This window comes from Haliaeetus albicilla, chromosome 28, assembly GCF_947461875.1.
Source record: "Haliaeetus albicilla chromosome 28, bHalAlb1.1, whole genome shotgun sequence".
Taxonomy (NCBI): domain Eukaryota; kingdom Metazoa; phylum Chordata; class Aves; order Accipitriformes; family Accipitridae; genus Haliaeetus; species Haliaeetus albicilla.
The window spans coordinates 3,552,169-3,579,892 of NC_091510.1; the positions used below are offsets into that span (position 1 = coordinate 3,552,169).

A 27,724-nucleotide genomic window follows, 5' to 3' on the forward strand; every position below is an offset into this window, starting at 1 on the left:
ATTATCTCGGCTTCTCTCTGCACTGCAGTCACAGCAGCAGCGATACTTGAGCTGGCTGTAAAGTAATTGGTTTGCATACTGCTACCAAAAGCAACAGTTCATTGGAATTAGTTGTGAAAAATGTTATAAAACTTTCTCTGAAGTTTTCCAGTCACGTCTAAGACTTGAAGCTTTTTATTGCCTGCAGCTTAAATAACCTTTCCCTTTCACTTTTCCACGTTCTGTTTGACTTCAGTGTTCGGCAACTGGAATAATTGTTTTTTTAACAGTTAATCTGTTTCTTGGTTTGTGAATTCAAGTGATCAGTGAATGTTTATTTCCCCTTCACCCCAGGAATTTGCTATACAATTTGAAAATACAATCTAAATATGGAGAATAAAAATAGTCTATGAAGTGCTGAAGTTGAGGTGTTTGCTGAGGCTGTGTGAAGCAAGACCTTGTTTGGAAACTGTGTGTTTTGTTGGATTATCATCACCTGTTGTCACATTACGAGTTTTCAAAACTAAAGTAAAAGTATTCCTCTGTCAGTACTGAAATACAGTATAACAAAATGTTTTATGGGAAATAATGTTTTACAATCATTGTAATATTCCTTTCCCTCTGCTGTTGTCATGCTAGTAGGGTGGGGGTTTTTTCTTGTGGGGGTAGACAGCTTGTAACTGTGTTCAGAGAAGTGTATGAGCTTAAGTGGTCACGATCTCTGTTTGAATCATCAGTAAGAGTTATGTTATAAAACAGGTTGTGTGGCATTACTGACACTTTATTCTAGTGAACTAGAAAATTGCTTGCAACTTCTTGCCTTTAGACCAAGCCTTCTTTTTTTTTCCGCATCTGGAAAGTCAGGTAATTGGTTTTTAGGAAGTCACTTCTGCCTTTTTTCGTCTTTATTTCTTTAATAGCTTAATTATTTTGCCTCTTCCCTAGATGACAGGTGTCCACAAACAGGATGACCATCAGCATTAATTGACTTTCATATTGGCAGTCTAATGGCAAGATTGAGGTATAAGTTCATATGGAAAAGACAAATAATATTCATCAAAAATAGAGAGGGAAGAAAAAGTAATGCATTTTTAAATGTGAAGACTATGAAGTTTATTTGTTTAGATTCAGATGACTCCTAAGATTTTTAAGGTTAAGGCGTAACATGAATACATTTGTGTTGATTCTCCAGTCTATATGATAGATCAGTATTGATTCTTGGGGATGAGTACTTGGGGTGAATATTTTGATGGTTGATAAAGAAATTGATTCGATTCAATATTTCAGATTCACTATTGCCGTGCAAATTATAGAGTATAGACAGAAAAGCTAAAGCATACGTGGTCTTTATTTTTCAAATTACTTAATTGTGTATATCTTTGCTATGATCCCTGTTCATTTCTTCAGCTTTTCTTTACAATAACTTACTTAAGTTTGGGAACTTCAGAAAAATGATATGATTTCTTACATGTTTCTTACGTATCCTGAAACAGACAGGATTTCCTACGTAATTCACTCAGCATCTCTCAAGATTAAAAATAGATCTGTGAAATTCTTTCAATTTTTTGGCAATTTCTCATTGTAAATGTGCAACATTGCATTTTTTCATTTCAAATACAAATTGTAGCCAGTGTTTAAACAAACTTTAGCCTAGCTTGAAAGTGGAAATTTTTAAAATCAATGCTAGAAGAGGAAAAAATCAGTACTAAAAGTATTTGTAAAGATTTCTGCCTTATAGTAGGTAATTTCTGATGCTTTCAGTAGAAGCCTCAGTCACAAATTACTATTTTGTTCTTTAGATTTCAAGTCTTCATTGTAGCTTTGCTTATTTGGCTGTGTGTATTTATTTACATGTAGAAAGGTTACCTTAGGCAGAGCAGGAGAACTTAATGTCTCGTGTATCTAGTGCAATCAAGAATAAGCTGTGACACACAAGGAAGAGTAAACTAAAGAGCAGAAATGCATATTAAAGTACACTTACATAAGGAGAATATTTTTAAACTATGCTGGCTTAGCGATGTGGATTTTGTAAAGGCACTCTCATATGGTCTTGTAAACACATGCAGTTAAAAACTAAGATGGTCTTATCTTGAGCACGAGACTTGATTCTGTAGAGATCATGGAGGGCTGAGAGACTAAATCCGTTGTCAGTGCTCTTTCTTATTTTGCTTCAAAGGTTTGAGGGTTATTTACTGGGTTTTTTTTACTTCAGAGCCAGATTCAACTTGCATGCAGTTTGCAAGAGCTTTCACATTTTCCTTTTTTAATGCTTTTATTAAAAAAAAAAAAAAAAAAGGGAGAAAGATAAACACACAAAAAAAAATCCCACTAGCTCTAAGGCATACTCAAGATTCTGAAAATGCTTTTCTGAGCGGTGTCCATCATAATGGAATCTGGATCAGACCAGAAGCAACTGTAAAATGCATTTACTTCCTTCCATTGTTAGAATAGCAAGATGTGAACTTCTAAATATGGTTTTAATATTTGATTATACTATTACATAAGATAAAATAATCATAGAGTAGGTAATGGGGAAAAAGATGGAAAAACGGATTCTAAAACCACATTCACATGTTACGCTTTGAACCTGTAGCAAGGTAAACTGTCCTGAAAATTGTCAGGAAAAATGGGTATGTTTCTATAGTATTGACTTACTGACCACTTTATACTGTTCCTTTTTTGATGCTTAACTATTCTGAATGTGTTTCATGTTTCAACTCCTTGAAAACTTTTCATGCCAGCATTGAATCCCAGTTTGTCTACTGCATGACTTAAATGATCCCTACAGAGAACTGGAGATTGCCACATACATTTGTCCTGAGCAAATCCTTCTTTGAAGATTAGTATATGAGTATACTGTTTACATTATTTTCTTTCCAGAAGTACTGGTTTGATTGCATACTTTTCAACAGTAGCCATGCAAATACAATGACGGAAGTTATTATTTTTTTCATGTTAATATTTTTCTTGTTAAATTTATCCATTTGAGGCAAAATGGTGAGACTGTCTGCCTTCAGGGGTGAAAGCATCGAGTAGCTGGTTAATGTCAGTGTCTGTATTGCTATATATTTTTTCCATTCTTTTACATATCTATTGTTTAGCCATACCTACTTTTATATATAGTCAAATACTGCAAATGTTTTAAATAACTGTACCTTCAGTAATAATACATTTATTTCCAAGCAGTCTTGTTTTGTCTCTTGCTGTTCACTGAAGCTAAAATAGTAAAAAAAAAAAAAAAGTTAAGCATTGAGAAAACAGAAGAATCAACACTGATCACCATACAGCCTTTAACTCCCACCGTATTGCTTTTCATAGTAAAGAGGAATCTTTTTTGCTCCCAAGAAATCAATTCTGTTGTTAATATTTAGGCTTAAGGACTGTGTTATTGTACAGCTGTTAGTGTATTTATCTTATTTTAAGGATTTAAAAAAAAAAATTGTTGCAGGCTAGTAGTTTATTGTATTGGAAATTTTAGTTGTAATTGCTTCAAAACCAGATAGGAATATGCATTGTGACAACTCTGAATTATGTAAAATATCAAACCTTCCTGTCAAATTGGCTGAGTCACATATTTCTTTCAACCCTTTTTTTTTAAGCTATTTCAAGTTTAAGAAAGCCCTATGCAGGGTGCAAGATAATTAGAAATAATAGCACACTTCAGTATTTTTACTTGAATAGTTTCAGCTGCATGAAATTTAAATTGGCCATCTAGGGTAAGGGGCTGAACACAGGTGGCAGAGGAAAGTGATCTACTTCCTACTTGAAAGGACTACTCTGATTTTATAGGCAAGGAAATATAGTTTTAAAAACATAAGACTAGAACAATTCAAAATTTTTTAGAGCAAGCTGTTTAAGAGCAGTAGAATACATGATATTAAAACTTAAGTGGTTTGCCTTTGCTTTAAGTTACATCTGATTTAATAAAAATAGTAAATTTTCTTGCAGCACACACTGAAAATGTTAGCTAGGCCATGTAAGAAAGAAGTTTGCCTACTGTTCTGTTTCTTATTCTGTGTAAGAGTTGTCATTTGTTTTTGTGCTAGCATCCTCACATAAATCATGGCATGTGTCCTTTGCTGTTTCTGAAAAGGAAAGAAATTGCTGTTCTACCTGCAGGGGATGACTTACAATTAATTCTGTTAAGGAGCCATTTTGAATATTGTCTTATTTCTGAATAAAACAAAATTACTTTTTGGGTTTTGAGGGCTTTTGATAAATCTGTTCTTAGACTTTATTCTTTACTGCAGTTTCCCGTGGGCTGACTTCTGGTTTCATCGCACTTTTGGTCTTTTCACCTTCTTTGAGGATGGGATAAGTGAAGAGAGGAACAAAATAAACTTGCATAGTATATTTGTGTCTCTGAGGAATTAGACTATTCTCTGTGGTATCAGTAGGCATCATTCCTTTGACTAAATGTTCAAATGGTTTTTAGATAGTAACACTACATTGACTTAAGGCTTCCTTTGTGTACAGTAAAGGAAAGCAGAGATCTTTGAAGCTCTGGAGATCTTGTGTCTCATTCCCTTTTAAAGATTAAAACTTGCTATAGGCACTTAAGCGTTCACTAAACTGGATGTGGCAAGTCATTAGCATGTTTTGTGATAGAGCAAAACTGATGCTAAATCTTCAACCTTTCTTGCATTATTTTTATAAGAAGACTTCACAGCTACAAACTAGCCCAAACTTTGTCCTTTACTCTTCTGTGTCCTTAGGAGTAATTTCTGAAGGAACAACCCCTTGAGACTAGACACTTCATAGATATCTGACTAATTTTGCAAAGTTAAGTAAGAAGTAATAATCGTGGCATTGAGTAAAGAGGAGAATGGTATCTTGACTGAATGCTTCAATTCTTGCTCCTGTGCAAGACAAAGCCTCAGTTTCAAGATGGTCCTGTGGAATAATAGGTGTGGTTCTTAAACTTTTCTTTCTTGAAAACACTCGAGAACTGGGAAAGTGAAGGTTTGGAAAGTAGGCAATTTCATATTTTACTATGAAAACTTCCATTCACAAATGAAATTTAAAGCAAGCCTTTTAGTCTCTGAGGTGTCTTACATTGGCCTGATGGTTCTCCTGGAAGTTGATGGGAGTTTTAATGTCTTCAGTGGGAGAGTAATTCCATCAATGATAGAAATTAAAAAAAAAAAAAAAAAAACACAAACAAAACTTACTAAATCAAGTCATGATGGAAAGATTTCTTTAAACAAAATACAAACTAACCTGTAGTTGGACTTCTTGAAAACAGTTGTTTCTTTGATGCCTGAAATAAGATTGTTTAGGGGGCCATAGGGTTTTTTGGTTGCTGTTTTACTCTGGAACGCTGTCTGTACAGCTAGTTCGATGTGGGCTCGTGTACCTCAGATTGGAGCTTGACCTCTAGCAATAGTGGGTTCATTCATTACTCTCACTGTGGGATCACCCATCAGTACAAACTTGATCCAGATCAAGCATAAGCAAATAATAACACTTCTGTTGACTTGATCAGAACATGCAACAATGCTGCTTTTCAGCTTTGTGGTGGCTGTGGTAGGACAGCTGATCCTCTGTTCAGCGTAGGTTTGGAACAGTTACACTTACGAAGTGTTTTGAACAGATACAGAGAAGCCGGAGAGCTCTGGTTCTTTGCATCATGTGAATGTGTGGGGTTTTGATCTAGTAATTAGGCAGCCTAATACCTGGGTTACTGTCTTGAGATGTAGATCGAATCTCTGTCTTCGTTTTCCCTTTTTATTCGTGAGAGAATTTGTTGCGCACAGCTTACTCCAGTCCTTTCTCTCACCTCTTTTCTTTTCAGTACCTTGTGAGTCTCCTCTCTACTTTAGTTTCTCCTCTCTTGACATTTCATAGTTTGCATCTGTCATTCATTGCCCATTGCAGTTCCTTGCTCAAGCTTCATTTTCCAGTGGCTCTAGTTGCTTTATCATGGAAACATGAATGTATTTTTAGCCTTTAAAATTGTAGATTCTGGAGTAACTTCCCTAACAAGAGCAAGCTTGTATCTACTGCTTCTGACATGTAATTTGCTAACAGTCTTTTTTAGTAGACGTTTAAATACTGGTAGGATACTAGCAATGAAAATAGCTGATACATTTTTTTTTTTTTTTTTTTTCCCCTAGGACTGCATGGTCATAGAACATAATTTCTCTTCGGTAGCTCATGTGCTTTAATGTAATTGAAGACTGATAAGCTGAACAGACAATTGAAGTAGCTTTCATATAAATTATAATGTGGACAGCAAAGTACAGGTTGAGCTGTTAAACAATAATCATCACAATGAGGTTAGAGTTGTGCTTTGATCTTTATAACCTGTGCAGTTCCTCTATGTTTATTTGGTTGCTTGCCACCTTCAGAGATTTCTGTATGAGATTTCAGGATCAGTTTCTTTTATGTTTGTTTGGTTTCAGTAACAGTATTTTTTTTTTTTCCTTGTTACTTCTCTGAAAATTGAAATGGACTTTTTTAGCAACGCCTCTTTAATTTAGCAAATTCAGTCTTGATTCTTGGAAACCACCTTTGCTTTCATTAACTTGAGTATGTTTTCTATTTTTGTGTAAAGCAAAAGTGAATGTGCTTCTGCTGCAATTTTAGTCAGACAGAAGGCACTTCATGCCTACCACATTTGCTGCCATCATCAAGTTTCTCCTACAGCTCTTTTCTCAAGAAAGTTAATGAATTCAGAAGGGAAATATTTCATAATCACATAACAATTTGTATGTGTTTTTTCTTTCTTTGTGGTCAGTAACTACATTTTAGACCCTGCTTCCAACAGCAGAGATAGCTAAGTTGTGAAGAACCAAAGCTCTCTTGATTTCTGCAACAATTTTGTAAACATTCATCATCTTACTATATTATGTCATTAGTTTAGTTCTGTAGTGGATTCTGTTCTCTACTTTTAGGTTTTCATAATCCAGTTGATGTCCTGAGCTCTTAATCTGCATGCTGTTGGAACCTCTCCAATAAGAATACATTCACAGAGGTGGCAAGTGTAGTTGTTGGGATAGTCTTAAGAATTAACAGAACTGACTATAGTATCTGTGTACCTCCTTAGAGCTCTTGAAATTGGCTCACTTGTGTTTTGTGGGCAGCAGAAAAAATAAGGTAAGGTGTCCTGAGAAGTTCCAAGCTGAGGAGTTACTGACTGCAGTAGAGGAAAGAAGGAAATTTAAAAAAAAAAAAAGGTGGTACTTTATTATGCAGAAGGCAAGTTTATGCATGCCTGACCAGATAAAGGAAAGAGGAGAGTGTCAACCTATAGTTCTTCTTTGGCAGGGAATCTTACAGTCTACAGTCACCGTAGCGGTACGGTGACAGAAGAACCTGAACTACTAAACTGCTGAGGCAATGAAGATCATCTAGAAGAGCTAGGAAACCCCCAGATTATGTCAGAAGTGCTATTTAAATACCCTGTAAAAATCCCTTCAAAAAGTGTTCCTGATTACCTCTACTAGGGACATAACCTGCATCAGAGATGGACAGTGGAGGAGTGGTGTATTAAGTTTCACCTGCTGTAGGGAATAGAAGATACGAATATCGCAAAAGGCTGTTGGAGCAGTGAGATGGTCCCAATTGTTTGAAATGACAAAAAAAAAAAGAGTCCATGAGATTAATCCAGTCAACTGATACCTGACTGTAGTATTTTTTTAAGTGAAATATCTTCATTTAATAATTTTTAAAGCAACAGGATCTGGAAATAGAACCTCAAATTTCCTCTCAATTCCAGTACATTTAGTCAAAGGGTATGGCTTGTTCTAGTGACTCATTCTGATGCAAGAAATGGTAATGCTTACAGGATTACTGTTAGAGATCGCACCTATAATATATGTACCATGTTGGGAAGAAAAAGGTGAGGGTTTATTATGCTGTGTAAGTATACAATATACCTTTAGGTGGGTTATCAACTGGACTGCAATCCAACCGTTTCTTTCATATAATTAGAATCAGAAATGGCAGGAACAAGAATGCTTCTGAACAGTTCAGCTGAAGGAAGCATGCACAGTTCAGTAGGCAGAAATAAATCACTTCTCTGTTTCCTTGTTGTGTGGTTGCTATAACCAGGCCTTCATTAAAACTACAGTTTCTTTGTTACTAGCAAAGTTTGCTTATTGTTATTGCACATAAATGTAAAGTTGTCTTAATTCTGTATGTGTGAAGTAAACCTATAGTTTACTGCAGTAAATAGTAATAGTGAAAGCCTCTGCCATTCTGATTTACTGTTCAGCTGATGAGAATTTTCAATCTCGAGTCTTGTTATAAAGGTGTACTGAAAACACAGAGTCCAGGGATATAAAAATTAAGGCTCACTTCATGGCAACAGTCTAGCAGATTTTTTTTCTGAAGTTTTCACCAGAATGCAAGAGTGCAATAATTGTGTAAGGAGAATCTTAAAGGGGATTTTTTTAAAGTTACTTAATTTAAAAAAAATTTCTTTAAAAGCAAATGTAGTTCAGTTTTTATAATAAAATTAATTAAAGAGCTCGTTTTATTTTCTTCACAGATAGATCTGGTTACCAGGTGTCCTGAAACTGCATTCAAGATGCACGACTTAAATTTCAGTATGATAGTACTTGATTGTTTTGTGCTTTTACAAATCACTAATGAGGCATAGATGACTAGTCCTTTTGAAGACTTGCTCTTGGGTTCCCTTTTATTAAACAGAAATGTAGACTAATTTTAAAGAAAGCCAAGCTATAGATCTAAATTACAAGTACTGCAAGTGACAACTAGAAACTTCTTGGACTGTTTAATTTCAAGCTTAAGGATCCTAGTTATCGAAAGGAAGTAAACTGCAGTGGGAGGATTCTTCTGGTTACTCTTCAGTATACTTGGGTATGTTGAAAAGTAGCATACTTGGTGGTAAAACGCATGCAAACTTCCATTAGAATGCAGATAAATTTATTTTAAACAATATTTTGGGAAAAGGATACTGTTTCCCAAGGCTGTTGAACTGGGTAATTCAAGAACAGCTCAAGTACTTGACATAGAAACAGTAGTTTGGTGAAAGAATAGCATACCCTAAAGTTTTAAAGAAATAGGCCTTATGTTATAGCAATCAAAATGCTGTCTGTCACTCTTAGAGATGACAGATTACATCAGTTGGACTTTGTATCTCAAAGGTTGAAAGACAGCATACTAGAGCAGGGTTTTCCGAAGGTTAAGGAACAAAGCTCCAAATAGTTAGTGAGGAATAAATAAATAAAATATCCAAATTAATTACTAAGATAACATCTGTTGCCTTTAAAGCTTGCTATAACCAGGCCTTTGCATACTAATTTTGAATGTTCGTGGTGCTTTAACCTGAATTTTCTAATATGTGTGTCTTCATCCCAGCACATAGATTCCAGAAATTAAAAAAAAACATTATGGAAACCAAGTAACTGAAAGAATGTAATGGGGGAGGGAGGAAGGAATTAGAGGAGCTTGGACAGCTCTTTTGCTGTAGAGAACTAGGGGTCCCACATGTCCTTGAGCAACTCAGTTCTACCTGTAGCGATAGGACAAGGTGTAATGGTTTTAAACTGAAAGAAGGTAGATTCAGACTAGATAGAAGGATTTTTTTTACGATGAGGGTGGTGAAACACTGGCACAGGTTGCCCAGAGAGGTGGTAGATGCCCCATCCCTGGAACCATTCAAGGTCAGGTTGGACAGGGCTTTGAGCAACCTGATCTAGTAGAAGATGTCCCTGCTCATTGCAGGGAGCGTGGACTGGTTGACCTTTAAAGGTCCCTTCCAACCCAACCCATTCTACGATTCTCATGGTACTGGACTGTTTTGAGGGTTATCTCATCTGTTGACATTATAATAACAGTTAGGGCTCTTTTTTTCTCCCCTGGAGTTTTACAGCAAAACTGCTTCAGTACTTCTAAGTGAAAAACTTATTTTCAGTACAGATCTATATCAGACTATGATACTAAATGTTGCTGAAGATTCTTTAGGGAATGTTGAGTCTCTGTAGAGTCAGTGATTTACATTCACCTTTTCATAAAACACTGTCTGTTTGTGAGACAAATCTTACAGTTTGGCAGATTTATCCAGGTCACTGACAGCAGTAGCAATATCAGCCTCTGCAACATGATTAAGATCCAGAATGGGAATTAGTTTGCTGTGGAAGGGATTGGCCCACTGTTAGCCCTTGGCAGGATGAGACTGCATAAGCGTTAGGCTCTAACAGCAGAAGAATGATAGTGTTTGTAATTCAGAAGAAATTATTTTGAAGACAAACATAAAATTTCACTTCTTTATTCTGCCAGAGAAACAAAAGAGAGCAAATGGGTCTGCCCAGTACCAATATGTATTTGGGAACAGTGCTCTGTACATACTGTGTGATCCTTTTGCTGCTGCTTTACAGAGATTTCATAATAAAATACCCAGTTGTCCTTACTCTGCCTTTAAGCTGTAGCTTGCAGGATCCTAGAGAAATTCCGCTTTGCCATGTGTGTGCGCACCTGCTTTTGTTGACAGTATCGGTGTTGCTTGCCTGGTATTAGTCACAGTTATTTTACCTTTTTTAATTCTGTTAAAAAGAATTCTGGAGACTACTTGTCTTTCAGGTTTTGTTTGCTAATTATTCATGTCTGGTTTAATGTTATTGACTGACACTGAGTTGTTACTTTCCCAGGTTTCCTGTGTACTAATGCTGCCTTACTGATCTTTCCTTTACTTACAGATACCTATTTTTCCACTTTTACTGGTTGCCATTTTTGTCCTCTTCACTGAGTCTAGCTCACATCTTGTCACTGTCTCAATTCTGTATAACCTTTTTTGTTGTTGTTTCTTAATCTTCCACTGGTCTCTGTCCAAGGTCCAGCAAACTTGCTTGGATACCTTCAGGTAGAGAATTGGTTACACTAGGGGAAGGTAATGTAAAGTTTGAGTAGTGTCCTTTGATGTGCTAGATTGTTTGCTTAGTCTGGGAGGGAGGTGGCCTCTCAAACTGTTTAACCAGTCTCACCCAAATTATGTATTTGTAATTTAGTTCTGCTTAGTTTCAGAATTTGGGAACCCTTGGACAGCCTCAGTTACCTGGAGGAAGAACAAGATATAAGATTGTGTGTAAAAGACAAGCAGGGGAGAATTATCTGCTCAGGCAAAGAAAAGGAACATCCAGTGATACAGAACGATCTTCAGTCTCCAAATCTGTTAGTCTCCATGTAGGGTTCTTGGTTTTGAGCCAACAGTGACAGTTGTGACAGCTTGATGCATGGCAATTGCCTTATTTTGTATGTTTAAACGAAGATGTACCTTTTTTTTTGTTCCTGCCCTCCCCCGCTCCTTGGAAGTACCCTGAAAAATACCTTTTGTGAGGCTTGGCAGGACAACTTAATTGGGGAGTGGGATGTTGCTGCAAGAGAAGCATAGAGACAGAAAAAGAAGAATCCGCATGTGGCTGTTGTGCGGTGGGAATCATAATGGCCTGAACCTATTGCAGAGGATAAAGGCACTTGTGCTGAATGCTTTTACTTTATTTCAGATCCATTGGTTCTTGTTTTCCTGTGTCATCTTGCCTTAACAGCATTTGCTGTTGTCCTTTATTTTGTTCATAGATTGCATTTATTTCAGATCTCTGTTTTTGAATAGCTAGGCTAAACAAGCTTAAGGCAAAACTCCGCAGTTTTTCAGGCTACTTTTCGGGTACACAACAGTTACATTACACTGCTCCCAGTGAGGACAGTCTTACCTTGCATTTGATGTGCGCTAGTGATCAGTGTTTTACTTATGTGGAGGTATTAAATTGGCTTAAGCAGGCTCTTGCTTTCTTCTCTGCCTTGTAGGGCATGTTGCCACCACCTTTTTGTTGCCAACATAACTATTTGTAAAACCGCTTGGCAAACATATGTCAAAACTATTCTTTCTTTCCCAGGTTGTCAGCTAGATAATCATTTGCATTAGGAATACTGTCTTTCTTATGTGTTTACTATCCTTGGCAATGGATACTGAAATGATCCATGTGTGCATATCCAGTTGACCATTAAATGGCAGCATGAACACTTCGGATGGATGTAGCAACATTTGTCTGAACGTTGTAACAGGACAAATTGGTCCCATGCTGGGACATCTTGACTGCTGTGTAAAAATTAATACAGCAGAAAAAATGGTAATCGACTCATTGTTCAGAGGTTTTCTGTTAGTGAGGAATCTCTGAAGTTGTACCCAGTTACAGGATTGAAGAAGGGAAGAAAAGACAATAATTTGTGAGTTTTTAAAAAATACTAAATCAGAGTAATTTATAAGTTTAGGTGAAGGACATTCATTAATTCAAACAAATTTTTGAACCATAGTTCAAAGATTCTTCATTGCAAGAACAAGTTTGTTTACTGCCCCTTTGGAATTGTCTTTAAAATATCTCAGTAGGAGTATTACAAGTACTCAGCCTGACTGAGAAACTTGTTTAGGCTGTTGTTTCAGTCAGTAGTTACGTTTTTAGTTGTAACCAAGGTATTCCTTCTCTCTATTGTTTCAGAAATAGTAATAGTACCACAGCTTATTATTGTCAGAAATCTCTAGAAAAATACAGAATACAGAGGACACTGTTAAATCTTATGCATTAAGTAAGTCTCCAAAGCGTCTGTTTTATCATAGCAGTTTTTTCTTAATGTCTTGTTTTGTGTCTCAATATAATGCCTTTAGTGCATCAGATCTTAAATGTGCCTTGGTATTCATAGGAAAAATATGCATGTATGTTGTCAGTACTGTAGAACGTGATCTAGACCATGCTGCTTACGGTGGCTTTTATTTGCCAATTGAAAATTCTCCCTGTGTTGCTATGTTGTGCTTGCTTCCAAAAAAACCCAACAAAACAAAACCCTCAATTACTGTGAAACAGCTTTGTTTCTCTTGCGTTTTTTCTCGTCTTCTGCACACACATAGAAGTGTAAGAGGAATGCATCCAAAGCTGTCTGTTTTTAAACCGTTCCTGAGTCTTTGATATTACACATATGCACAGACATGTATGCATACAATAATTATGGAAAGGTTTGGTTTTACTTTTGCCTTACAGGTTTTAACGTAAGACCTTTCTGTCCGAGTTGTTCGGTGGGGGTTTTTGTGTTCACACTATACAGAATGTGTATTGAGGTTCAACAAGTAATGAACCCAAAAATTTGACATGTGGAGGAAAAGTTGTGAGCTGTAAATGTACAGCAATTGTACCAATTAACCATAGAAAATTAATTTTTTATGATGGTCTTCGTTTTGTCTTCAGTTTTAATAATTACAAAGCTTTTTTCTTGGGATGAACTCTGTTACAGCTCTCACTTGGTGGTTAATTTCCAGGCAGTCCATGATAAGGTTCTTCAACAGCTTCCTCAGTATAATTAATTTCTGTTTTAAGAGAAAAAGGCCAAAACCTTTTTTTATTTTGTTTAGAAACTTATACCACTGATCTTTGTTTATCCAAATCAGGAGTGTCTTTAGTTTTTATCTTAGTTTATATTGCTATGGTGTATTTATTGTGTCTCTTAGTGCTTGATTCAAGAATATTGAAATTAGTTAAAACCTTTTCATTGCCTTAGATCTTGGGCTGTAAATGTAACTTTTTTGTGAGCACAACAAGAAGCAAAGGTTGAAGACTCTGGTCATGGAAGTTCAGATGCTTACAGGACAGGTGATATTAGGCTGAGAGCTACTGGAGGGTGAGAGAAAGTTCTTCAGTATAAGATTCTTTGATTTGGTGCCTGAATCGTGGCAAAAAAAAAAAAAAAGCAAGCCTTTAGTTTTTGAAAGTCCATACCTTTTATTGAGAGAATTGCTCAGGCTTTCAAAAGATTGCAGATGCTTTTCAGTCTTAGAACTAATGTTGTTTTCTTGAGCCTAGAAGAGGTTTTCCACTCAGTTTTCTTCCAAAGACTGGCTCGTTTGCAAGAATGAGGAAGATGGTCCCAGAAGTGATGACTGCAACGTTGTAAATCTGTCACTAAAATAATCTTGGTATTAGGGAGCAGCAAACTTGGGTATTTTTATAAGGTTTTTTTTCCTTCTGAAAACTATATTAAGGCTTTATGCTTATTAATCAAAGCAAGTAAAATTACAGACATTGGGTTTGTTTTCCAGTGCTTATCGTATCTTTTGAGATGGAAAGTTCTGTGGCTCATTGGAAGTATATATGCTGCATTAATGTAACCTTCTGGTTTTTGCCTTCCCCTTCAAGAGAAAAAAAGACTTTCAGTTTATAGGTCTGACAGCAAATGCAAGAAGCTTTGCTACTCAGCTCATTCGCTTTGTCGGCTTAAATGTCAGCCAATTTAACCAGACTCACACTGTGTTTTTTCACTTGGCTGTTGAGAGAACAAAACCTTTGATAATTAAGGTGGATCTATTCATCAGTACAATCTGTCTAATTTAGGGAGATGTATCAAATAGATCTGTGATTCTATCTATCAAATAGAATGTCTCTATTGATGTTGCTATTTGATATTGCTTGTATCTATATGGGGGAGAATACGTGTGTACATTTTAAAGAATGTAAACTTGCTGTCATTACCTAAGTGAAACTTGAGTCCAAGAGAAAGAAGATAAGCACAGGGTATGAAAAAAGGACTGCAAGATCTGACTGTTTTGGCACATTAGGGATTTTTCTTTCTTTTAAATTCTGTACCAGTAGTATAGTTAAATACGCCTGTAGTAATGATCAACATATTTTTCAACTTAAAGGATTATTTTTTTAAAAAAGCTTTCTTTTGATTTCTGTCCTTCATTACTTTTTAAAGGCAAAGGGATGGGGGAGGGAGGTGAAGATAAGGAAAAGTATTAACAATCTCAATTAAATTAGGACAGGCTAATTTCCATATATTTGTTCACAGAGGTTCTTCCAGTTGATGATCTAGATCAGGAGCTGAATATAGATGCTCTTACTCACTTTGGGAGGAGCCTCTTTGCCTATATTAACTAGGAAAACTAGCCTCAGAGAAGTTAACCTTTGTGAATACCTTTCTACCTCCAGTTTTCAGTAATTGTTTGGCTGTGATTCTATAAATATGTAAAAAGGGGCTTTGCCTCAAAAGTTTAATTCTGTATTGAATATTGGTTTATTCATAAGGAAAAGGCTGTGAGGGTCCTTTTGCCCTTTTTTCACTGGGAGGTCAAACTAGGCTGCGATATTTGACTTCACAATTATTTTTCTTTCATCAGTAACAAAGGTCTTGTTTGTCAGATGTCACTTACATCTGTACAATGTTAGCTCTTTGACCTAATGCAGCATAAAAGGTAATAAATTTTTGAGTAGCTCTGTTCCTGACAAGAGAGTCTGGTTGGCCAGAGTCGTGTTGTTTCTGAAGACCTGAGTGTGGAAAAATGCAGTAGAAATTTTTTTTCACCAGTGTGAACAAATGTGAGTTGAGACAAATACAAAGAACAGATGTAATGAGTAAGATGCCATATTTATAATCCATTCTTGTCAAGTAGAATTGTGATTGTATGGAAGTGCATCTGTATTAGATGAGAATTTTATGAGTACTCAAACTGGTGGTTTATAATCACAGATAAATTATCCATATATTTCTCATTATTGTAATTAATAGTTTGCTCTGTATTTGATGTGCAACATGCTTATGTGATCAATAGGTTTTTGGGGGTTTTTTTGCTTAATTTGGGTAGATTGAAAACAGTTTAATAAATATAAACACCGTGGAAAGCTGGTTTTCTTTTTAGATTAAGGGTACAATATCTTTGACAGGTGTTTCCTGTTTCTGTTTTTAATTAATATTTTTTGCAGTACTCTAAGGTTTCCAGAGTTCTCTTTCTGACATAAGCTTAGATTATCACCTTCAGAAATACTTACTCTTAAGTTAGATGCATCTAAAATTATTAATGTAGCCAGACAAATGAATGATGCATAGTTTATTATGTGCTTGAAAATATTTAACAGACCTGTAACTGGTGTAATTAAAATGCTAGTGGAAGGTTAAATTATTGTCTGTTCAGATTTGAATGATACAGTGAATGACACCATGGATTTTGAGAATCAAACAACTGTAATGCTGAGGACCATATGAGAGAGAATGTAATGATTCTTGTTATTCTTGTTTCTAATTTTGGGGACTGTTTTTACTCTTCAGTCGGTAATAGCTTACTTGATTTTCCGTCTTGGATCATAAAAAATGTAAGTCACTTGACAGAATCTTCAGATCTCTTCAAAGCTCTGCCACAGTATACCTTTTTGCAATTTTTTAACTATCTTTACTCAGTTTGGTCCACTGCTGTGTAAATGTACCCATTTGGTTGTAGCGATTTTATGAAACGAGGTTGAGTGTCCCACGTGTTTTTGCACCTTGTCCTGTCCTAGGAATTCATATGGAGTGCTGTTATCTGCTTGCTTCCATGTCTTATGCCTGTGGCTTTAGTTTGTTAACCCATCCTTAAGGGCCATGCTGTGTCCACGCTGTTGTTCAAGTGCTGCTCTTACGTCGGGTTTCGGTTCCTGTCCTTTGCTCCTGCTTTAGCGGTCGTCTTCACATAATGAGTTTTTCAGAACAAGAACTGCCCGTAGATGTTTGGAAAACACCTATGGCACTGTAAAGCAGCTTGTAAAAATAGTCAAATAGCAACTTCAGTGTGTGTCTAAGTGGAAAAGTAATTGTAAAATGCTTAATCCCCATGTAGGTGCATCTTAATGCAATATAACATCTGGAAACAGAAGAGTCAGCACATAGTCTGATCCAAAGCTTATTGAAGTTGAAGGACAGGTTCCCATTGACTTCAGAGGGCTTTGAATCAGCAGAGTCTTAGAGAGCTTTTTCTATTTGTGACCCTCCTGAAATAAACTGGCTAAAATTTAAGCTATTAAATAACTTTTGAAAATTTTAGCTGAATTTGTTTGAACTTGCAAGGATTAAGCATACAACATATGTTAATTGTGTGTAAAGATCTTTTGCATTCCTTTTTTCACTTTAAAGGTACCAGGGGTCTGGGACCTTGAAGGGAGTGGTGGGTTTTTTGAGAATTTTAGCTCTCAGCATTACAAGGCCTCTGATTTTTGGTGAAGAGATGAGTGCAGAATCTAGTTAGTTATTACTTTGGAATCAAAATGCTTTAATGTCTGTGCTGTATATCTAGGGTGTTGTGGACATCTGTGTTTGCTAAATGAGAAGTGCTCTGCTGCAGGCATTGTGGGAAGGATTGGTCTGATATAAAGGAAGGGAGCCAGAACCCACCTGTTCTAATCTGATTTTACCTGGATGATTTAAAAACTGTGGAGTTTGTTTTCAGAACGGTGTTACAGAGATCACTTTTAAATGACTTTGAGAGCAAAGCGGGAGTTTAAGACTATTGAAACAAACTGAGTTAATGACAACGAATGTTGGAAAAGACTTCTACAGGTTTTAAGGAGAAAAATGTGTATGAAAGGTAAATTTTAGCACAGTTTTCAAGGATTAACTTGGGTTGCTTTTAAAGACAAAAATACCAACTTTTCAGGGTTAGGGCTGGAGATGGTTTGTAAGAAGCAGCAGTTTTGTTAATACGTTGTTGCTTCCTTCATTTCATATCAGTATAAGGATTGAACAAGTATGTCTCTGCCAGCTTTTCTGGGTTGTATCAGATAGTACCGTATCAGATTGCTTGTCCTCATTCTGTCTGCAGAAGACTAGAATTTGCATTAGTTGCATTCAAGTGTATGCATCTATCTGCCGTGACATCTAAAATATTTGATTTGGGTACAACTTATTCAGAGTAGATAAATTTACAGATTAGAATAGTCAAGCCCTGGGCTCTAGTCTAAAGCTCAAAAATAAAAATGACAATGCATGCTCTTCTAAAAATTGTAAGAATTTGGGGGAACATCAGAAGTCTTACTCCATCTAATCATAGCCACTAGATGTATATTACTAATCAAGTAACACCATTTTGGATTTAAATTAGATTTACTGTTAAATGGAGAAAATAAGTACGTATCTGTTACAAATTGGTGAAAATGAGTATCAGATGATTTCCCTTTAATTTTGTTAAACTGAATTCAAATTGAGTTTTCTGTGAAATTGCTGTCATTTTAGAGAACCAATGCTAGCTTTGGCTTGTATACATCATATTTTCAAAGCTCTCTTCACTGAGACCTTACCTCAAACTACCAAGATTTAGCAGGTTCTGCAACTTTGGCCAGAAGTGTGAATAAAGAAGTCAGGAAGAGAGAATGCTTGTGCTTTAAGGGAGGAAAATTTGGTTTCATATCAGTAAGCATCTTTTCCTTTAAAAAGACTGAATTACATTTCAGTCAAAGGAAGCATTCACTTACACATGGATTCCCATTCCTGATTCCTTTTTACTGTTAAATTCTTTCAAAATCAAGCCCTAACTTAATTCAGTATCTTAGTAAAAATGGTGCTTCAGCACTCCATGAAACCATCCTTTAACAGGAGAAATTTTGTAACTGTAGTTAGCAAAATGCTTGCTTTTATATTAGCTTGAGATTTAGAATGTCTCTTGGATTTTCTAATCCACGTGTCTGTTAATTTATATGTAATATTCTTCAGCAGCAGATTTTTTTTTTTTAATTAAAAAATTGTGTAGGCTTAAATATTTGCAAGATCAAAAGCCAGGAATAGCCTGTTTCCATATAAAGGCATCTGTTTTTTCAGTTACTGCCCAAGTGGAAAATTGGAAAGAAATTGTTGTGCTGTCAGGTAGCATTAGGGCATTACATAGCTAAAAATTGCACATATCCTTTTTGAGAATAATACACATAGGAAGATGCAGGTTTCATGGAACAGTATAGGAGAATTGAGTAAAACCACATATAAAGGATGTGTCCTTCCTTTTTTTTAAAAAAAAAAAAAAACCCTAGGTTTTTAGGAGAAACATAGGTCATCGTTTTGGAAAAGTTAAAATAAATGCAGAAATAAAGTAGTTTCAAGTAAGGTCTTTAAAGCAGGTCCTGAACAGGAAGAGTAAATGTTCCCCTTGGAATGTTCGCTGAATGCAGTTTCTTAACAATAAGAATATCCTGCTTTTGAGAGAGAGCGAGCAAAATTATTCATACTAAGGTGGGGCTTTATTGCACATACAACAGTGCATTGCAAGGGCAGTTTTTAAACTGCTACATTAACTGTATCTCCAGCAGATGTATTTTTATTTCCTACATATGTGTACCCAGTGCCTGACTATTTCTGCCTGTAGTAGCTGTGGTTGTCTAAGATGTTATCATGTTTGTAATCTCCCTCTTTCCCCTTGGATGCAGTGATTGTACTGTTCATCTCAGACTTTGGGACTCAAATCCCAAAAGTCATCTTTTATCCATCCTTATGTGTTACTTACTGTCCTGGGCAATCCAGTCTTGTAACAGTTTAGTATATGTAGGCATTCTCCTACCACCAACAAACAATTCAAACTTGTTCCACGGATTTGTTCTCCTTATTATGTAGCATGTAGAGAGTAAGCTATGCAGTTGAAATGTGTATACTTAAAGGGCGGATGTCAACATAAAACTAACCATATTCACAGTCTGTTATGATGTAGATCTTTAGCATACTACTTCTTGAATTTCTCTGTTTAAAGGAGAACATTGAGGAAAAATTGATTTTTTAGAATTTTGTATGTGAATTACACGTTTTGGAGTGCAAAGAGGCTGATGCAGGAAAAAAACATATGAGCACCTCAGACTAAAAAGTATGCTGTGCTTGTGTTTGATACTGCCTATGTGATTCTTGGAGGCTATGAGCAGATGAACAAGATCTTGTGAAATAACATCTAGGGTGAATTGTCCATACGGAGTAACAAAGGACATAATTGTGCTTCTTGTCATATAAGGGCAAACATAAGGCACATTGCAAAGTTCACTTAACATCTTAGGCTTGTGGCAACATGTTTGTCAGGCTGGACCTTTGTTATTATTGCTTGTTTGCTTCCCGCTTTCCATGGAGAAAGTGCCTCCTGCTTTGTTCCCAGTTTAGTCTTACTGCCTGACTGTAGAGAAACGTCCATTCTAGCCATCGTTATCAGGCCCAGGCTCTCTATTTCCCTAGGTGGGATCGGGTTTGAGAATTGCTTTTGTGCTTAAGGCTTTTAGTGTTGTTCCCTTCCTCCTTTTGTGAAAAGGGCAAAATATAGAGAAGTTCAGTAACTTCTCATCCGGAAACAAACGGGTTGAAAGAGAGAGAAGGTTCCAGCCGCTGCCTCCTCCTCAGTGGGTTTGGTGAAAGAAGCTGCGGAGGAGGCAACAGAGTGCATATCATCAAGTTTTCAGATGATTGTTTGTTTTATTATTGGATTGTAAAATCAGTGATCAAATCAGCTGTTTTGTTTTTTTTTTTAAAAAAACAAAGATACTCATTTTCCCTAACAGAAATAAAAAATGCAAAAATGTATGGGCACCTACCTCTCAAGACATTCTTTTTCAGTCCAGTAGAGGAATCTTGCTTTAAGGATATTGTTCTAAGGATAACTTGCATATTGACTAAATTTTCTGTAAGCCTTCCAGCATTTTTATGTGAGGTAATTAAATTTCGTTTTCTGATGAACTAATTTTTTCTCACTTTTTGCTTTTTAATCTTTTTTTTTTTTCAGGCTTCCTTAAGCCAGACTTAATATTGATAGAATGAAAAAGTTTAAGAGGAGACTTTCCTTAACCTTGCGTGGAAGCCAGACCATTGATGAATCACTGTCTGAGCTAGCAGAACAAATGACAATTGAAGAAAATAGCAGCAAAGATAACGGTAAGCATATCTTTCACTTTCCAGAAAATGTAGGAATTTTGTCAGGTTGCTTTTTATTTCAGTTTTCACAATTGCATGGACTTCCTCACTAACCTTTTCTTTTTGTTTATCTTACATTTGACGACCCCTAGTTCTTTTAACAGGTTGATATGTTCTTACATATTGGTTTGGTTTGCTTTGATATTGAACTGTTACACAGGTAATTATCCAAAGCTACCTGAGTTGATATTTTAATGTGGTGTGCAGCAAGGTTCATAGATGCTCTTTCAGTAAATAAACCCATTATTGTATGAATTTAGTGGGTCTCACATCAACTTCATACGGCTTCAAATTCAGTTTTTTCTCAAAATCATTATTCAGTAATACAATTGATAGTAATTGCTTAAATATTATAAATAAAACTGTTTACCTTATCATTGGTGATGCAGTGCACTAGTCTGAGAATTCTGTCACCTCTTCATGTCTCTGAATAGTACTTCTCTTCAGCAATGTGAAGGCAACTAGAAACACTCAGGGTAACCAGCTTGCCTGTATATTCTTACACAAGTCTTTGGCTGATCCCATAAACATACTGGCTGCTGTAAAGTCCACATTTCTGATGATACCGCTTTTGAATGCAATTTGCAGTAATAATGACTGGAAGAGATTTTGTTGCTTTGCTCTGTTTCCTGGGCTGCAGCATTTAAGTCATATTTCATCTTCTATGCTGATTAGTGTTATTTCTTGCTCTGCTGTCATCTAAGATTTTTTTCAAGTATCAAGTGATCTGAATCCCCCCTCCCCACCCCACTCCCCTTCACACCAATAAATTATTCTGAATTTTCCCGCTGAAAACTGACAGAGAGGGCTGGGAAACTTGAGCAGAAGTAGATGCAGTGGAATTTGCCCTGCAGACTTCTAAAACCCCATCCAAGATCTGTTGCATACCAAGCTTTTGAAAGTTGAATTTACCTTTGGCAAAACAAAGCTATTCATGTTTTTCATTTTTACCCTTAATCCCTTGTATATTCATTGCTATTGTCCTGTCTTCGTCATGGGCCATGCCCAGTAGTTTGGAAAATAATGTTTATTACAACTTCTTATGCGTTGATACAACAGGTCTACTGTGAAACAAGATTTGTAATATTTTTGCACTGATATCTACTAAGTACTTTCTGAGACACTGAGCAGTTGTCCCACATGGTTTCACTTGTATTAGCCTTTGTTACTGATGTATATTTTGTTCAGACCTGTATATACTTGGCAGATTGATTTCATTATGCAAGTAAGTGCTAAGAATATTACTTTTACGCTGGGAAATGAGCATGAAAAATTGTCACCAGCATCAGTGAATGTAGTGAACTGGGTTGCTGAATTGATTCAGCTGAAAGCTGGATCCAGGAAGAATAAAAAGATTTTACTCTAAACTGGACCATGTTGTGGGTGCCACTTCAAGGGACAGAGGACACAATAACTTGTTTCTAGAAGCATAAGCTTATGCCATCTTAAACCATGTATGAATCTATTTGCAGTTTGTAATATTTATCTTGAGAATTAATCTCAAACAGCAATACTTAGATGTCTTCTGCATGTTTGTCACCAAACTTTGACAAACATAACTTCTCAGTAGATATTTAAAGTGATAAAAATACAATTCAAGAAAATGTTTCTAATTACAAATTCATTATTTAGCCTTTAGTGCTCCTTTTATTTTGCTTTCCACGTTATTTCATTGGCCAAAAGGAAGCTTATATGCTAATATTGTGTGATACAATACATGCTATGCTTACAACTGGAAAATGTCGTTAATGCCTTAGTAGAGTATCTTTGGATACACTGAAGCATTGTTGATCCTCTTGAAGGGAGGAAGAATAATAAATATAAATTGTACTTTTGCTATGCATAATCTTTAACTCATCATCTTCTGTAATTTTAAAAAGTTTTACTGACATTTGCTTCCTTTTTTCTCTTAGTTCTAGAATGCAGATATTAGTCTCTGTCCTATCTTTGATCTTGCAGAGATGAACAGGTTACTACTTTGTGGATTTTTGTTTTCCTTTGTTTTTCCTTTCCTTTCCAACCCTACTTTTCTTAGAAAGTAGAATTGGAAAATGCTTGCTACACCAGCTAGTCCTGCTTTTCTAAACGGAGCTCTAACTTTCCCACAGATCATGATATTTTGGAAGGAGTATTTTTCACACAGACCGTAGGAATCGGGATTTGGGCAACAACAATTGCTGGAAAAAGCAGTCAGGAAACACGATCCCTATTTTGGTGAAAGACAGTTTGGTAGAGAACATAGCCTGGAAAAAAAATCCTTCCATGGACGTTATTTTAAAAAATTTCTTACAGACAAGTGCTTAAATGAGAAAGGTTTGCCTCGGCCTCTTACAAAATCAGAGGCTAAGAAGCCTGTACTAACTGGAAATATCCACCTGGGACACATGAGAGGGTGTAGTCTCTTGAAGAATAGTTTATAAAGTGATAGCTGCATTAAGATCTTGAAAGTGCGTCTTTTACTGCGATGGTGCTGATCTCAGAAGGCAGGAGTAACCATCTCCCTAGTTTTGCTTTTAAGAAGAATAAACAGCTCCTTTACCCTGTGGAACAGAGAAGCACAGATGTGCCCAGTTTGTAGGCTTTGGATCTGTTCTTAAAGGAACTTAAAAGCACAGTCTAGTAAATCAAAGGCAAGCCAGTATCTTGATCTACAGAGAATCAAAGTCAGGGATACGGTCAGTCTTCAGAAAGTGGTTCTTACGTGATTTATTTTCAACCATTATTACATCATGAACTTGAGAGAGTCGAAGGGCATTGCAACTGTTCTTCTCACACCAGAAGGCAAGGATAGACCCTGGACACTGAAGGCCTTTACAGCAGAATTTTATTCCGATGTTGTTGTCCAACTTTGTTTTGTTTTATTTTTTTCTTCCTGGCAAATCAACCGTCTTGTCTCCTGTCATTCCATTCTGATGGCTGGGTTCACTGAAGGATATAATTTTATACACGCTAGCTTTTTTACTTTCTGGAAAATGACTGTATTACTGGGCTGGAGAGGCTGGAGAGGCTACATCTGTAGAAAACTACATCTGTGGCTGACCTAGGATCCATGCTCATCTCTATCTGATTTTCACAGACATGTCCTGTAAAATCTTTATAATAAAGTTCCAGTTCAGCACTGTGATTCCAGATGTACATCACATGTACATAGTACCAGGAACCTTTCCTCATGGTCACCCTTTTGCAATAACCTGTCTTGTTCAGCCCCCGCCAAATGTTTCTCTCCCAGAACAGTTGCCTCTGATTTCAAATAACCACTGCTCCTCTCCAGAGACCCACCTTGTCGCTAGCTCCAGCTTTGAGTGGGTTATTTGAAGATTTAAAGAACAGTACTCCTAAGCAGAACAAATTGTCCTGTTTGTAGTTCACAGACATAAAAATAGATATATAACTTTTGATTTCTTTGCAGTGCATTGATACCACTGAATCAGCTAACCTTTTGTATGCAATCTCATTTCATATACAGCCTCCCTTATTGCGTGATGTCAGTACAATCTCAGTATGCAGCACTCATCCATCAGCAGCAAAATGGGATTAGCAGGGATCAACCCATATTGTTCGATGCAGTAGCACAGAGCTATTGCACTGAATGTAGAATAACAGACAGTTTTGGTTTTGGTTTTGGTTTTTTTGGAACACCATCAAATTATTTAGTGACCAGAAACCTATATGTAATTAAATTTGCCTTAAAAATTATGTTCGTCGTAATTGGCTTCTGGGTGAGGAAGCATCGCCAAACATAACGCCAGATGCATAAACCATAAAAATAGAGGGACCAGTGAAATGCCTAATATACATCTGAAGCCTTATGAACTGTGGACTGTATGAAGTATACTTTGGGCTATTCTTTTATCTAAGTACAGAAGCTTTTCATGGTCTCTAATGTTTCAACATAGAAAACCAATTAGTTGGATTTGTTGTTTCTTTTTCATTCTGTCTTGGTTCAAGCACACTAACAACGTGCCAGCTCGCTTTTTTAATTCTAGGTTCTACCTTAATATATGTATTCAGATTAATATTAAAAACACTAAATGGTAATTTCTAGCAGTTGACAACTAAATTTGCTCCTGAAATTTTTCCTTGCCATTGACATACTAATGAAATTTGGCTAGAAGTAACATCCAAATCATGCATATTTAAAGCCCAATTAACTGTAAAATTTATGCAAATACTTGAAATACGTATGAATATGCTCTCTAATGAAAGCGAAAAATGTGGCCTTATTGTCTAATATTATGACATTATCACAAACCCCAAGCATGCTTTTAAGAATAATTTCAAGATATCTTCAAAAATATGTCCACAGCTCTTGCATTAATATATTAAGTAACTTGGAAAGCCATTCTATGTTGCCAGTTTTTATTTTTATATATAGATATATACACATATACGTACTAAACCAAAACAAGTGAGGTTCTTATAGAAATGGCTTCATGAATTTCTAGAATAATATTTATCTTCATTTGGTCTGTTTTAGCTCAGCGATATGATCATAGGATCCAGTCTCACAAACACTTGCATGATTTTTTTGTAATTTTACAGGTGTGAGTAATAATGGAAGGATCAGCTACAGTAAAGTGCGTAAGTGTTTTTTAGGTTTAAGGCCTTAATGACTAGTTAATACTCTGATAAGAGGAATGAATGTTTATAAAAATTGACACCTTGCAATACTGTCTCAGAACATCCAAATGTCTTTGTAGTTGTAGTCATTTCATATCATCTTCAGTACAGCTGAGAAACTCCCATTCCATCTGCTATGTGTGATTCCTTGAGTATGGAAGGAAAACAGTGTGTTGCAACATATTTTCAAGACAATGTTCTTGAATTGAAAATATGAGCACAGAAATACTTACTAGTAATAAATCAATAAAACTTCTCTGTTGATTTTGAAGGAAACTATCAATATAAAAATATGGGGGTGGGAGAAGAATAGAATGCCCAGAAGTGCTAGAGCTCATTCTACAGCTACAGATTAATGCAAATAACTGGCAGTTGTCACAGTTAAATATTGAACCCTGTACTGTCCCTTACACCGTACTGACGATGTTTTTATTATAGTCTGTATGTACACTTCTGTGCTGTGGCATACATCAATTTTTGTTACTACTGTTCAGTATAGTTTCTCCATCCCACATAAACTGCACGACATAAGTGTTCTTTCTTCCCTTCTGTTTTAATTTGCTTCTTCCCACAAAACCTGGAGGCTCTATTCGTGTGTGGAAGTGCTTATAAAGTGAAATGAGCATGAAAATTCAGTGCCTGAAAGCATGCTGCAGAGACCCGTAGTCTCTCATAAGTTCGCTCATAAGTGTTTTCCTTCTCAAGCAGAATGCAGGTTTAGCAGGAGAACATGATGCTTAGATGCAGAAGTGGACTCTCTAAATACACCGAATTTCTGCTAGCATAGACTTACTGATGGATATGTAGAGATTTCTTCTCAAATGGCATGCAGATGGACTTGTTAAGTACAGAAAAGTAAAATACACGTAACTAGCCAACACACAGTTATTTCTGAAAGTAGGGCAAAAAGGAGCCATATCCTCTGTTTCCTGATTTGGTTGGCAGTGTTGCCTCACAGATGTTTGCGTTGGGAGCTACAGGGTAGTTGTGTGTGGGGATGCAAGGATGGAGGCCAGGGATACTTGTATCTTGGCTACGACACTGACTCATATTGATTTAAATTGTACCTGAAAGAGTGTTCTGAAGGATTTAGTGTAGTGTGATGCCTTCTGCAGTTATGCTTTTTAAAGGGAAGATTAGTAACTGGTGATGGTGTGTCTTGCATATGTGATTGGAGGTATGGGACTGCCATGCTTATGTTCCAATACATGTTCTGATGACCAAAAGTACTATCTTGAGAATTATCTTTTAAACAGTATGAAATACATAAATCTCAAAGGCAGGTTTTTGGCTTTGAATATATTTCATTTAATTGTGATCTTCTTTGTCTTCATACCTAGACTGAAGGCAAAACCTCATGGTATGTGAAGTCAACTTTGAAATGCCTTTTTGTAGTGTTTTGTACGTGTCTTGATCTCATTTTTTGCCTTGTGTATTATCTCTTGGTTTTGTAGTTTAAGCAGACTCTTCGGAAAAATTTCTGTCCTTTTTGCCCCAAATTTAAAAAAGAAACAAAACACTTTACAGGACATTACAGTGCCATTTTAATCATTGAGATACTTCATTTCTGGCATAAACTTGAAGGCTGTGTTTCTTTAGGTTTCTGTCAGCATATTTCTTCAAACGTGCTACCAATATTTTTTGCCCTATGTCTTCCAAGTGAAGAATGTTTGGTCTGGACATGACTGCTGTACTGAAATGGATTAATTTTGAGCAATGGGAGGAATCCCTTGAGGTTCTGCGAAGCTTTTAATATTGTAATAGTCAATAGTATGAAGGTTTCATCTTATTATTTAATGAATGAATACAGTTTTAAGTGGTATTAAGTGGTTGCTCTGTTTTTACAATGACTTAATGTTTTCCTGCGTATCACATAATGGAGTCCAAGGAAGCAACCCCATAAAATAGTGTATAAATATACAGAATTTTATACAGTGCTCCTCATGCAGCTCCCTGAGAGTACAGATACAGCAAACATGTAGCTGCTTTGGGTTATTCTTCTGTGGGAGCTATCACCTGCAATCAACTAATTTTACTGAGTGGGTCTGACAGCCTTACAGCAGTGTAATAAATATTGTACAGTGCAGCATACCAGCTCGTAAGATGTCAGAAATTCACCTGCTTACATTCTACAATTTCTGAAGAAATAAAGGGCTTCTTGACAACAGCGTCTTCAGGAAAGCAGTTTGTTCAAACTATTTTGTATTGCAAGTCCAAAAAAACCCAGCCTTTATTGCCGATAGACATGTAAAAATTGTGTAATCATTAATAGAGCATACATTCAGATTAGTTAAATGAATTTGTAGTAGATAATGCCAAAATATGATTAAGCTATACGACAGTAGCATTTGAGACAGTCGATACTAATAATTTTAAAAGGTTATCATGATGCATCGCAAGCTTCATGAATGCAAGGCAGTTTAGGGAATGAATATTTAGTTTCACGTAT

General features: G+C 36.2%; 1 protein-coding gene across 7 annotated transcripts in view; it reads left to right on the forward strand.

Moving 5' to 3' along the window:
* The window catches only part of CDK17 (cyclin dependent kinase 17), a 94,868-nt gene that overhangs the window by 18,616 nt on the left and 48,528 nt on the right, over positions 1–27,724 (forward strand). For 4 of the 7 annotated variants that reach the window (XM_069773480.1, XM_069773483.1, XM_069773481.1 and 1 more), the window contains exons 2-3: positions 20,468–20,616; positions 25,198–25,236. In XM_069773480.1, coding sequence (XP_069629581.1) covers positions 20,499–20,616; positions 25,198–25,236 — 157 coding nt within the window. In that variant the 5' untranslated portion in view covers positions 20,468–20,498. The remainder of the gene's footprint in view (positions 1–20,467; positions 20,617–25,197; positions 25,237–27,724) is intronic. The other 3 variants (XM_069773484.1, XM_069773485.1, XM_069773486.1) reach the window with 1 other exon arrangement.